The sequence below is a fragment of the Chanos chanos genome, chromosome 1 (assembly GCF_902362185.1).
Source record: "Chanos chanos chromosome 1, fChaCha1.1, whole genome shotgun sequence".
Classification (NCBI taxonomy): domain Eukaryota; kingdom Metazoa; phylum Chordata; class Actinopteri; order Gonorynchiformes; family Chanidae; genus Chanos; species Chanos chanos.
Window position 1 is genome coordinate 49,193,662 of NC_044495.1, and position 12,378 is coordinate 49,206,039.

Below are 12,378 nucleotides of genomic sequence, written 5' to 3' on the forward strand. Positions count from 1 at the left end.
CTGTTGTGACGAAATTGCGATTTTGCGCAGAATCTCCGCAAGTTCGCGCAGTTGCTGATTCCCTGGAACGAGTCCACAGCAGACCAGTCCTTCGGTTTCAGTCGGCTCAGGATAGCTTGTATTTCTCCCGCTGACCACCACCCGGTTTCGGGCAATGCGGATGTGAATATCTCAGATAATACTAAAATTATTAATATAAATACTTTGTCTCATCGCAAATGAAGCATGGCGATTAATTTTGGCAGAATTTCCATCGGTATATACGTTGAGATAAAGCGAAGTGATGGTAAGTTATTAGCGTACTTCTGTATGAAGTCAACTCTTCGGTCTAGCTGCTAGCTACTTATTCAACCGCCAAGGCTTCTTTTTACCCCATTCTGGAGTTGTTGTAGTTGTCAAGCTAGCCAGCTAGTTCCAAAAGCTGGTAGGACCTTTGTTGTTGATGTGCCTCGGTAGAAGGTGTACAGCAAACGGTGTCTTTGACGTGTACTAGCTAAGAGGGTAGCAACTGAACGTTAGCTATCTTTGCCCGGGTGGAGTTTCGATAATCCCGATTTGAATCAAACATAGCTGCTGGTAGCAAGTTGCCCAGCAACTGTATGTTGGTGTTATGTACACAGCTAGCAGTGTGGTTTAATTATGTGTGTACTTAGCTAGGTTAGCTTGTCGCATCTGACGATGACCTAAATAATTTGAAACGTAAACTAGCTAACTTCGCCAAGTAAACTAGTTAATTTAGATGACGTCAGAACTCAGATCAACAAGCTCTGTTATCGTGAAAACTTTGTCAGCAAGCCCCGCGCACTCCGGCTTCGGTATTTAGTTAGACCATCTTTATTTACCTGCCTGTTGCCAAGATAGTTAACCCAGCTTACTGATGGTGGAGAATTAACATTCGTTCAGGCTAAGTAGCGTTTTTCAGGCACAACTATAACTGCTAACTAGCTGATTAACACAGGTCTGCGAGTGCCAATGACGTTATGGATGTCAGCATCGCCCATGTCTTTGTTAACGCGTGCAATTGTGCTTAAATTGTGCTTACAGACCTCAGGCTGAGATATACTCTTAAGCTTTTACAGGTTGAAAAGCTTAAATAGTTTTTTTTCTCCAAGAATCTGTGGCCACACAGTCTTCAGGATACGTGATAGCTTTATCTGCATCTGCAGATAGCTTTCAATGTAGTGAGAGGTCAGTCCTCACTGTACTCTAGTTAAACCAATAATGCAAGAAAAGCTCAAGTTCCTTTCTTGTGTGAAATCAAAATTTACAGAAGTCCGAGAACAGTCGTGGAGTTAACTATACCATTTCTCTTTTATGAGAGAAAAGTATTGTTGGTGTTTAACTGACTGGGTCTCCTGCATCAATTAAATCAACACCTAGATTTTTACAAACTATGGCGTTAGTTTGTCCTTTTCGTTTTAGTAATCAGAAGTCGTATAGGGTTATATTATACTAGTATATACTGTATATATGTATTAATATATTATATTGGGGTAAAGAGATGGTTTTTTCGTCTTTATAGAGGTTTTGTGTTCCACGTTGATGTTCATCTGACATCTTTCTTGCATAATATTGCTCTTAATGGCTGTTGGTGCTATTCAATTATTGCGAGGCAGAGACATGTGAGGAATGCCGTTAAATAATGGATACAGGAACATTGTTGTTTCCACTCTGTGGCGCGTAGGGACTTTTCAGGTCCAGATAGTGGACTTACAGAAGAGATGTCGGAAGAGAAAGAGCTCTGCTCCTTTTTCTCTCAGTCTCTTCCGCAGGATATAAATGAAAAAACCCCTTCAGGGTCACGCTTTATGTAAGCACTTTGCCACTCGCGTCGCCTGGACGTTAGGTTGAAAGCAGGCAGACGCAAGTCTCCGGAGTTGGGACTTCAAACATTTTGCTTACGTTTCACATTTATCATACAAGTTTGTTGTTATTTCTCGTAGGACGAATACACCAAGCAATGGTGACCTCACTAAACGAAGACAATGAAAGTGTAACAGTGGAATGGATAGAGAATGGAGACACCAAAGGGAAAGAGGTAAAAAAAAAAAAACAGCTGCAGATTTCTCTCAGCCCATAACATTATTAATAATGTAAGATACAGCATTCTACTGTTTTAGGACATGGATGTACTGCCATGTTGTACTCAAACTCTTGAAAACTGTTATGTCCCTTGTAATCCATTGTCCACACTTAGCATATACCCACCATCATGTGTTCTATTCCTACTCGCCAATAGGATTTCGTGGTTAGTTCTTTACAAAGAAGTCTATGGAATGACCAACAGCTTTAAATTAAAGACTCACTATTAGTTCTTTTCACCAGCAGCAGTGATGTATACACAATATATTTTACTACAGGTGTTGTAACATTCTAATGGGACACTCAGCTGTACTGTGCTATGCTCCTGACTGTACCTCTGCTCTGTGAACAGATTGACTTGGAATGTATATTTGCACTAAACCCAGACGTTGCTCCTGAGGAGGAGATCTCCTCCAGCCCTGTGACCCCGCCCCCTCCCAGTGCTGTCAAGGTCAACAAGATACCTAAGGTCAGGACTGGGTCTGCACCACACAATTAGGAGCCTGTGAGCTGTAAATGCAAATCGTTCATATTTAGGATGTGGCCTGTAGTTTTAGTGGAGGTATACGTGACGTGAATTCCGGGAAAGAAACCAACACGATCTCATGTCGTTGTCATACGAGTTTGGAAAGGTAAAGGCGTGCTGAGTGACATAAGCCTTTGTGAATTTGGTGAGTGTAGAAGTGAAGGCTGGTAACATGAACCAGTGTGGATTGAGCGCTGTGGTCCACTGAATCGATAATGTAGAGAAAAAGAAAAACAAACAAACAATCTAATGCACTCAGACCCGGGGCCTAATGTTGCACATGCAAACGCTCTGGACAGAAATGCCACGTAAACAGAATAAAAAAAAAAAATTGCTGCTTGAGTGCTTAATTGTTTGCCACTTCATTTTTGTGAAGTTCAGCTATAAGTATGATATAATATTCTCTCTGTTTGAATAATAATTTAATGTAATGGTTAAATTCCATGCAGAATCGGAGGACTGTTGCGCCCAGTAAGTTGGAGCCCCCGTCCAGAGATAATAGAGGTGTGTGTGTTTGCGTTTTTCTCTTTAACTGTCCAGTCATTATGTAATAATTACTGTGTAATAGTTTTGACTCTGGGTGTGAGTGTATGTGCATGTCTCTCTACACTTACTGTAATTTCAATCCTGTATTCTCTCAACTGTGTGTGTGTGTGCGTGTGCGTGTGCGTGTGTGTGTGTGCGTGTGTGTGTGCGTGTGCGTGTGCGTGTGCGTGTGTGTGTGTGTGTTCGTGTGTGTGTGTGTGTGTGTGTGCGCGTGTGTGTGTGTGTGTGTGTGTGTGCACGTGTGTGTGTGTGTGTGCGCATGTGTGTGTTTTTTGGTGAGCAGCTGGGTCAACGCGAGCCCGACCTGGGTACCAGGCTCAGCAAGAGACAGCGCCTCCCCCTCCGTCCCAGCAACCCACCCAGCAGCAACAGCTAGCCAATGGTAAAGATGTACCCCATGCCACGCCCACATCCAGCATCTGTTCAGTGTTCCTTCATATTGGACTACTAAATAAGTGGTTAACACATGTGGTACGGTTGTACCAAATCACAGAGAGAAATGCTGTAGTTTGGACCATATTTGCTCAGGGGCTTAAATCATGCTGTGTAAGCACTCCAGTGTGTGCGTGTGTGTGTGGAGGGGGTGCATCTGGTTTGGTTATTGCAGTCTCTGTAAAATCAAGAGTGAGATTTTGCACTATGCTGTCGCCCCTTGCTGGGGCACTGACCTGGCCTGGAACTGTACCCCCTCCAGCGGAAATGAGCTCTCATTAATCCGCTTGCTCTGAATTTCTGCGGCTTACCGGTGTGAGTCGGGCTGCTGCCTTAACGTGGAATTAAGAGTGAGCTCAAATTCTGTGCCCTGGGGCTTTTAAAAGGTTTTTTTTTTTCATTTGTTTATTTATGTATTTGGGTGGTGGCAACTACTTACCAACATACAAGCCTAATTTAGCCAATTAAGTTCTGAATTCACAGATTGTTACAATCTTATGTAGAAGAAGATGGATAAGTTCAGCCTGCAACAAAATTCTTGAAGAATGAAAATGACTTTATCTGGAATTGTTTACATCATATTAGTACTTGATTTTGAAATGATTCAGGTTGTGATGGTCAGATTGTAATGGACTTCCTCTCATTAGAGTGGAGGCTTGTGTTGGCGTTGAGCAAGTGGGTTAAAGAGAACAGGCCCTGAGAATAAAACTCTTTCAAGACGCTGGCCTGTTGGCTGATGGTACTGCCTGCCAGCTGTCAGGACCTGGGCGGCTTCTCTATGGACATACTGTTCCTCTCTACAGAGAGACTCCCAGAGACACTCTCTGGCTCTAAGACTGTTGCTTTTGTTCATACACGATTGTTTATTTATGTTTTTGGGGTTTTTTTCTGCCTTTCCTTTCCCCTCACAGCCAGGAGGAAGTCAAACTGTGTGAAGGAAGTAGAGAAACTGCAAGAGAAGAGAGAGCGGAGGAGGCTACAGCAACAAGAGCTGAGAGAGAAAAGAGCGCAGGTTTGACTCATTTTTTTCTCTCCTTGTCACAAAGGAACTCATCTCCTGACGAAAGCCAAGCCTCTGACTGAACTAAGAGGAGACAAACCCTGCTCAACAAAAAAAGAGGGGGAAAAAAGTCTCTCTGGTCTCTTTTCATTTGGAAGCTTATCTCCTAATTCCAGAATGTGAAGAATGTCATTGGACGACAGTGAATTGGACAGTTGAGTGATGATAATGTAATGTTTTGTTTCATTCTGAAGGAGGTTGACACGACAATTCCCAACTATGAAATAATGCAGATGATCAGAGATTTCCGAGCCAGCCTAGACTATCGACCATTAACCACCGCCGACCTGGTGAGTATAAACTACACACACACACACGATCCTTCACATAACTCTTTCACAACTACAAACTACACACACACCTTTCTTCACGTAACTCTTAACAGCGACAGACTTCACACACACACCTTTCTTCACATAACTCTTAACAGTTACAAACTACACACACACACATTCCTTCTCATAGCTCTTAACAACCACAAACTACACACACACATTCATTCACATAACTCTTAACAACCACAAACTACACACACACACCTTTCTTCACATAACTCTTTAACAACTACAAACTACACACACATATTCATTCACATAACTCTTTAACAACTACAAGCAACACACACACATTCATTCACATAACTCTTTAACAACTACAAGCAACACACACACATTCATTCACATAACTCTTTAACAACTACAAGCTAAAAACACACACATGTTCCTACACATAACTCTTAACAACAATGACACCAGACAAAGCTCATCACAAAGCTGGGTTAGATCTTAATGAAATCAGAAAAGTTTCTCCTGTGTTTTTGATTTTGCTTGTTTACACTGATGTAGAAAAGAGAATGGGCATATATGTAAACTTATTAATTTTTTTTTCCCATCAGATTGAAGAACATAGAATATGTGTTTGTGTAAGGAAACGCCCCCTCAATAAAAAAGGTAAAACAAAAGACAAAACAGGAAAAAAAACTAATACACTTTTCACAGTGGGTACACTAAAGTCTCCTTAAAACTCTGATTAGCTGATGAATGGAAATGTCACCCACTTAAGGAATTTTAAGCTCGGTAATCAAGATAATTTTGTCATTTTCATTTTCCTTTCCTGTCCTCAGCATGAAGGGCTTATCTTTGTCTGTGTCTTTTACGTCATTTTAGTTGAGTATTTTCAGGCAGTTATTTTCAGTGCTGGTCTGTGTTCTGGGATGTCAGCATGTCCACTTTGATCTTCTAGAACTTTCTGTGAAGGAACTGGATGTGATCACAATTCCCAGTAAAGACGTGGTGATGGTTCACGAGCCCAAACAGAAAGTGGACTTGACTCGCTTTCTAGAGAACCAGACCTTTCGCTTCGACTACGCCTTCGATGACAGTGCAACGAATGAAATGGTTTACAGGTAAAAAAAAACAAACAAAACAGTCTTTTAGCAGTTAGAATTAAGAAAGATACAACGCCATTGAAAATACAGATTAGTCTATCCGTGTGCTTAATCTTGTGGAGACTTAATGTGACTTACATATTAACCAGTCAAAGCAAGACGCAATGAACAGAGTTTGCTGTAATTTAAGGAAAGATAGTAAAATCATTTTTGAGATCAAAAGAAAAAGGAACTTCATATGTTTATCCTTAAATTGAGTAAGGAGCTGGGAAGCATCTGGGAAGATGTACCACCTTTGAGGAAGTGTGAACAGTGGTAGAATGCGTTGCTATTGTAAATGTACAGTAAGCTATAGACACTCTTGACCTGCAGGTTCACAGCCAGGCCACTGGTGGAGACTATCTTTGAGAGAGGAATGGCCACATGTTTCGCCTATGGACAAACAGGCAGTGGAAAAACTCATGTAAGTCTTCCAGATCCTTATAAGGACTCTATTTGCATAGTAATCTATTCAAATAGAGAGTGGGTAGCCTGTCTGTTTACATTACACCTGCAACATCACTGCTTTACCCATAACCTCATCTTAAGCCTCTTACATTTAGAAAAAGCAATATGTACACCAATTATGAAAATTGAGTTTTGTTTCATGTACCTCATTACTCTCTGAACAAATGCTTTTTGAAAGGATGTTTAGTGTGTTGTTCAGTTCAGACTGTTCTCAGGATTTGTGGAACATGCTATTCACTCAGGATTTAAAATGTAGGAAGGACTGAAGTCTGCACACTGGGCAGTTGTCCCAAACCCGTTTTTAGCCTGACATAAAGTCAATATCTGGACCCAGTGAAAATTTATTCTGATTTAAATGATTGTCTGTGAAACACACTGCAGTGTACAGGCTTCTGTCCTTTCCTCTGATAGACACATCTCTGCCCTGGGCTGCGTGTATAACCTGGTCCAATTGCAAATGATTTGCTTTGCGTTCCAGACTATGGGAGGAGATTTTTCTGGAAAGAACCAGGACTGCTCAAAAGGAATCTATGCATTAGCAGGTAGCCTAACCTCCGTGAGGCAGTCTTTGTGTTTGGATGGTTAAAACTGTTCCTGTCATTCTCTTAAACTTTTCCGCTCTCTTACTCATATCCACACAGCCAGGGACGTTTTCCTCATGCTGAAGAAACCCAACTACAAAAAGCTGGATCTGCAGGTGTACGCCACCTTTTTTGAAATCTACAGCGGAAAGGCAAGTGGTTGTACTAAAGCTGTTTTGAAATAGCTTTTGTCTGCTCTGAGAGAGGAATTTCAGATATGGAGCCCTGAGGGGAAACCTCGCGCACCTTTTCTTGTGACGTCAACGTTAACGGTTCTCGCCGATCGCCTAAAGCGTTTGTTAAAAGCAGGCTCTCTTGCGGCGCCGTTGCAGGTGTTTGACCTGTTGAATCGTAAGGCCAAACTGCGGGTGCTGGAGGATGGGAAGCAGCAGGTACAGGTGGTCGGACTGCAGGAGCGAGAGGTCAAATGCACTGAGGATGTCCTCAAGCTTATCGAAATAGGAAACAGCTGCAGGTAAAACCGGAGGAGTTCAACTGAATGCTTTTTTTTTCTCTCTCTCTCTCTCTCTGTCCTCTTATCTTCAAATGTATGTACAGCGGTAACTCATGTAACGTCAGAAGTCACAGTTCTAGGTTTTGGCATTGAAGCGTTTGTTCACTTCCTGTAGGATGTAAAGGAATGCACGTTTGACAGTTATGACCATTGTTCCTCCTCATAAGTACCAAGGAAGTTGTTTTTTCTGTTCCTACCTGAGTAATCAGCCTGAGGCCAAGAAAAGACTAGAGACTGGCCAGTCATACCTGTGTTCTTAAACAGAACTGTCAGACATCAGGGCTCTGTGCTGTCATCAGAAGTGTGATACAGTGACACACCACACCACCTGACTTGACTACTTATTTCCCCTGTGGCCTGAGCTCAGCACTGACGTCAGGCAGCTGGTGTGTGGTTTTCTGAAAGACTGCAGACATTGTGGAGGACTGGAGTCCTGCCACTGGACGCTGCTGCACTAAAGAATCTAAACGATGGGTGGACTAGTCCTAGCCTTTTCAAAGCCGTTCTAACTGCGTCTTGTCCTCCGACTTTTTCACCGTCTTTTTTCAGAACGTCTGGTCAGACTTCGGCCAACGCTCACTCGTCCCGTAGCCACGCCGTCTTCCAGATCATTCTGCGCAGGAAGGGGAAGATGCACGGCAAATTTTCGCTGATCGACCTGGCGGGAAACGAGCGCGGCGCCGACACCTCCAGCGCCGACCGGCAGACCCGACTGGAGGGCGCGGAGATCAACAAAAGCCTGCTCGCTCTTAAGGTTAGAAAATTGCAGTCATTAGTCCGCTGATGCCCAACGCTTTAGCAGCAGAATGTGTCTGTGTTGAGGATTAACCACGCAGAGAGTGCACTGTGTTTTCTCTACGACATGTTTACTTGTCTGCTTTGTTTTTTTTTTTTTACCATCTTCCACTCTTCTGTTTTGTTTTTTACTGACGTTATCCTTGACTTTGTCCTCGGTTAAATGTGAGCACGGACCATTCTGACCAGAGGGATTTCATCTTCCTTTGTGTGTTTTATCTTAACAAAATCCTACCATGCCATTTCATTGGTTCTAATGATTCTTAACACACTTCACACAACAAAAACGCAGTCATCTGTCGTAGCTGTAGCTTAAGTCCTTGTTTATGACAGAAATGTTGTTTGCTTTCAACGTTATCAGTCTGAAACGTGTATTGAAATGTACATCGTTTGGAACAGGAGTGTATCAGGGCCTTGGGTCGGAACAAACCACACACACCGTTTCGAGCCAGTAAGCTGACCCAGGTTCTCAGAGACTCTTTCATTGGGGAAAATTCCAGAACATGTATGGTAAGTTTGAGTGTTGTTGTACACTTGCCTAAAAAAACCTGTACTTTAAACTCTTTTTGTCTCCTGTGTGTTGTGAAACCTCGAAACTTCATATCTTTGTTCAGATTGCCACTATCTCTCCTGGGATGGCCTCATGTGAGAACACCCTGAACACACTACGATATGCCAACAGGTGTGTCAAAGCTACCTGTCTCTGTGTACCTTGCCATAGCCATGTGTAGAAAAAGAGTTACTAACAGCTAAAGGGAGTGATAGTCTGTTGTTTTCTTTAACATAATTCCCCTGTGCAGTTTTCAGAATGCAGTCAAATATTTACTTTTGTGGGCAGAAAAGTTTGTAAAGTGTATGTGTTATTGAGTGCTCGGGGATCTGCCTTCGTTTATTTTAATAGAAACGTGTTGGTGGTACCTGTAGAATTAGCCTCGTTGGGGAAAGAGTTTCTTTGTCTCTTTTTTTCTCTCTCTATTTCTTGACTTTTCTCCTCTCTGTCTCTCTCTCTCTGTCTCTCTCTCTGTCTCTCTCTCTCTGTCTCTCTCTTTCTGTCTCTCTCTCTCTCTGTCTCTCTCTCTTTGTCTTTCCTGCTGTGCTCTGATTGGCTGCCCATAGAGTAAAGGAGTTTGGAATTAGTCCCTCAGACATCCCCTTCTCACAGGGGGGAGGAAACCGCTCTGAACTCTCTCCTACCTATGAGTATGATGACTCGCTTATACCCGCCCCCTTCCACCTGCCTGTCACCTCCCTGCAAACAGCTCTGTTCTCACTATTTACCGTCACCTGCTAAACGTACTCGTAATGGCCACAGACTTGCCCTCCGCCAAATGCTCCCTGCTCCTGCCACACGCTGTAACATGTCAGATGTTTCCAGTGATTTCAGTCGTGCTGTCTCATTGCTTCCTTTTGATCATCGGACCCACATGTGCTTAACCCTCTTTCTCCTTTCATTTTCTCTGCAATTTTACACTTCTGCCTGTTACACAGTCTCCTCTGTGTGTTTATTTACCGTTGCATGCCTCTCACTTTTAATCTGTGATAATGTTGGTTGTCGTGCTCTCTTCCTTTCAGAACGTGGAGGTAACTGACACATGGAAGGTTTAATAAGTATTCACAGCGTAGGGTGGACATGTCGTTGAGAGTTGGTAGACAGTAAATTGAGTGTGTCATCATGGACATTTTCATGGACAGATCACATGACTCACACAGTTACAGCCTGTATCCAGGCTGTGCAAGTATTCAGCGCTGTATAGTTCTTTAAAGCACATTTTTGATTATGATGTTATCACATGAAACATAATAAAATACATCAGTGATAATGTCACAATGCCATGTTTTATAATTGATTACTGATGGTACTAATGTGACCTGTGAAAGTGCAGCTCAATCTGTATATGACGTCTCTGTCTGACTGGTTGCACCAAGGAACTCGTATTTGTTAGTCTTTGCTAAAATTCAAGTGCCTTCTTAGATTTTCCTTTCTTTTCTGGCACTTTAAAGCAGAAACCGTGTACTTTCATTGAGAGCGACATACCCTAGCTTGTTTGTTTGCTGAATTGAGGAGTAGATGGTGAGACCAGCCCAGAGGAGTAGAAGTCATGTCAGGTTTAATCCTGCTTACTGTGCATGGTCTCTGTAACATCAGCATGGCTTACAGAAAACCCACATGCCTGATCCAGGCACACAGTTGAATCCCTGTCTGTCCCCTCCACGCAGGGTTAAGGAACTAACCGTGGACCCCAACGCGGTGACGGAGGGGGTGCGTCCCAACACTAACATCAGCAATCAGTTGGATGTGATGGAGGAGGAATGGGACCTGAGGAACTCGCCCCAGAGAGACGACCTCAAACTGCTGTGCGAACAGAATGTAAGGAAGGGACCCCAGACACACTCCAGCCCCTTACAGACGTGCCACTCCAGTCACCCAGAGTTAATAGGAGCTCTTTCTATGGGGCAAAGGGCTGTAGTCCTCAGAGTCCTCAAAGGAAGAAGCAGCAGTACTCAAAGCCCGGAGGAACTTCTGTGTTTGACCTATTTTTGGATGCTTTACGTTTGCGTAACACGTTTTAGTCAGGCGGCCTACGTGACCGGTTTCACTTCACTTTTGTTAAATAATAAATGACAAGAGAAAAAAACCAATTTGCATTCACTGTGAAATACTTCTTAAAACAGTCTGGTCGTTGTCACACTTGTAGCGTGGAGCCTGACTGGACGAGGTGTGGTAATGAAAGGTTGTTGTATTTGTCCTGACCTAACAGGAAGAGGAGGTGTCACCTCAGCTCTTTACCTTCCATGAGGCGGTGTCCCAGCTGGTGGAGATGGAGGAGCAGGTGCTGGAGGATCACAGAACCGTGTTCAAGGTCAGACAGTCTCCTGTCCGCCGTCCGCCCCCCCCCCACTGTTAGCTCGCTAATCAAACACTCACAACCTCAAGACAAGCATTGCGCGTGTTTGTAAGGACTCCACAGTAGAGCTGCATTACTGTTCACACTTCCCTCTCTGCTATCTGATTTTTCTTTTTTTTTTTTTGGCACAGTGTGCTTTCCAAGTATGAATAATTATTGTTAAAAGACATGAGGGATTGTCATGTGTTCATTGCCTTGACTGACAGATGTGTTTTTTTTTTCTCCTCTGTAGGAGACATTCAGGTGGCTGGAGGACGAGAGGGTTCTCTTGGAGATGACGGAGGAGGTGGACTACGACGTGGACTCCTACTCTTCTCAGTTAGAGCACATCCTGGATCAGAAGATCGAAGTCCTCATCGAACTCAGAGGTAACGATCTCTCACGCACAACCTTCACGCCTTTACCATAACTTTTAATAGCCTGTAGCGTTTTGTTATGTGCGATGTCACACGTGTGTTTAATTCTCCGAACAGACAAAGTGAGATCTTTCCGTTCGGCGCTCCAAGAAGAAGAACAAGCCAGTAAGCAGATTAATCCCAAGAGACCACGCGCTCTTTAAACAGAGAGCCCCCACCTCCCCACCCGCAAGAGGATGACTGCTACACGTCTAGTGTTTGAAGTCAACCTTTCATTCTCTCAGTACCCCCAGCCATTTTAACTATCTGCTCCATTCAAGCCCTGAAACAAACAGATACGTGCAGTCAACCAATCAGAAAAGGGACCTTAGGAAAAGAGCAAATGTATGGAAATAGCTGAGGGTACCAGAGAAAACGATTACAAAAACACTTAGCTTTTACTTCAAGTCATTTCCCATTGAACAAAAGACAACAGGAACATGCATCTTTGAGGCTGTTTGCGTAGTTTACAGAGAAGTTGTGAAGTTTGACTTTCTCTCAATCACAGGTGGGACACTTCAAGCATTACAACACTCACATGTGAATGAAGGGAAAGGTTTTTTTTCTCTCTCTCTCTTTCTCTCTTTTAATAAAATAGACGCTAATAAATTGCGGTTTTGCAATAGGCTTTTGAACTGTTTATCCTT

General features: G+C 43.2%; 1 protein-coding gene across 5 annotated transcripts; it reads left to right on the forward strand.

Annotated features, from left to right (window-relative positions):
• The first annotated feature begins 225 nt into the window (after window positions 1-225).
• Window positions 226-11,975, forward strand: kif2a (kinesin family member 2a). Of its 5 annotated transcripts, none has more exons than XM_030776687.1 (21): window positions 226-286; window positions 1,944-2,038; window positions 2,435-2,551; window positions 3,058-3,112; window positions 3,435-3,536; window positions 4,498-4,598; window positions 4,841-4,936; window positions 5,542-5,596; window positions 5,889-6,051; window positions 6,406-6,496; window positions 7,019-7,082; window positions 7,182-7,273; window positions 7,454-7,596; window positions 8,185-8,389; window positions 8,830-8,940; window positions 9,045-9,112; window positions 9,547-9,659; window positions 10,638-10,798; window positions 11,190-11,291; window positions 11,569-11,704; window positions 11,810-11,975. In XM_030776687.1, exons 1-21 carry the CDS (start codon window positions 226-228, stop codon window positions 11,893-11,895), a joined length of 2,217 nt encoding a protein of 738 aa, XP_030632547.1. In that variant the 3' UTR covers window positions 11,896-11,975. The 5 variants fall into 5 exon arrangements, with proteins under 5 accessions (XP_030632547.1, XP_030632562.1, XP_030632554.1 ...); XM_030776702.1 differs by having other exon boundaries at window positions 9,547-9,639; window positions 10,627-10,798; XM_030776694.1 differs by having other exon boundaries at window positions 3,438-3,536; window positions 9,547-9,670; window positions 10,655-10,798.
• Window positions 11,976-12,378: the final 403 nt, after the last annotated feature.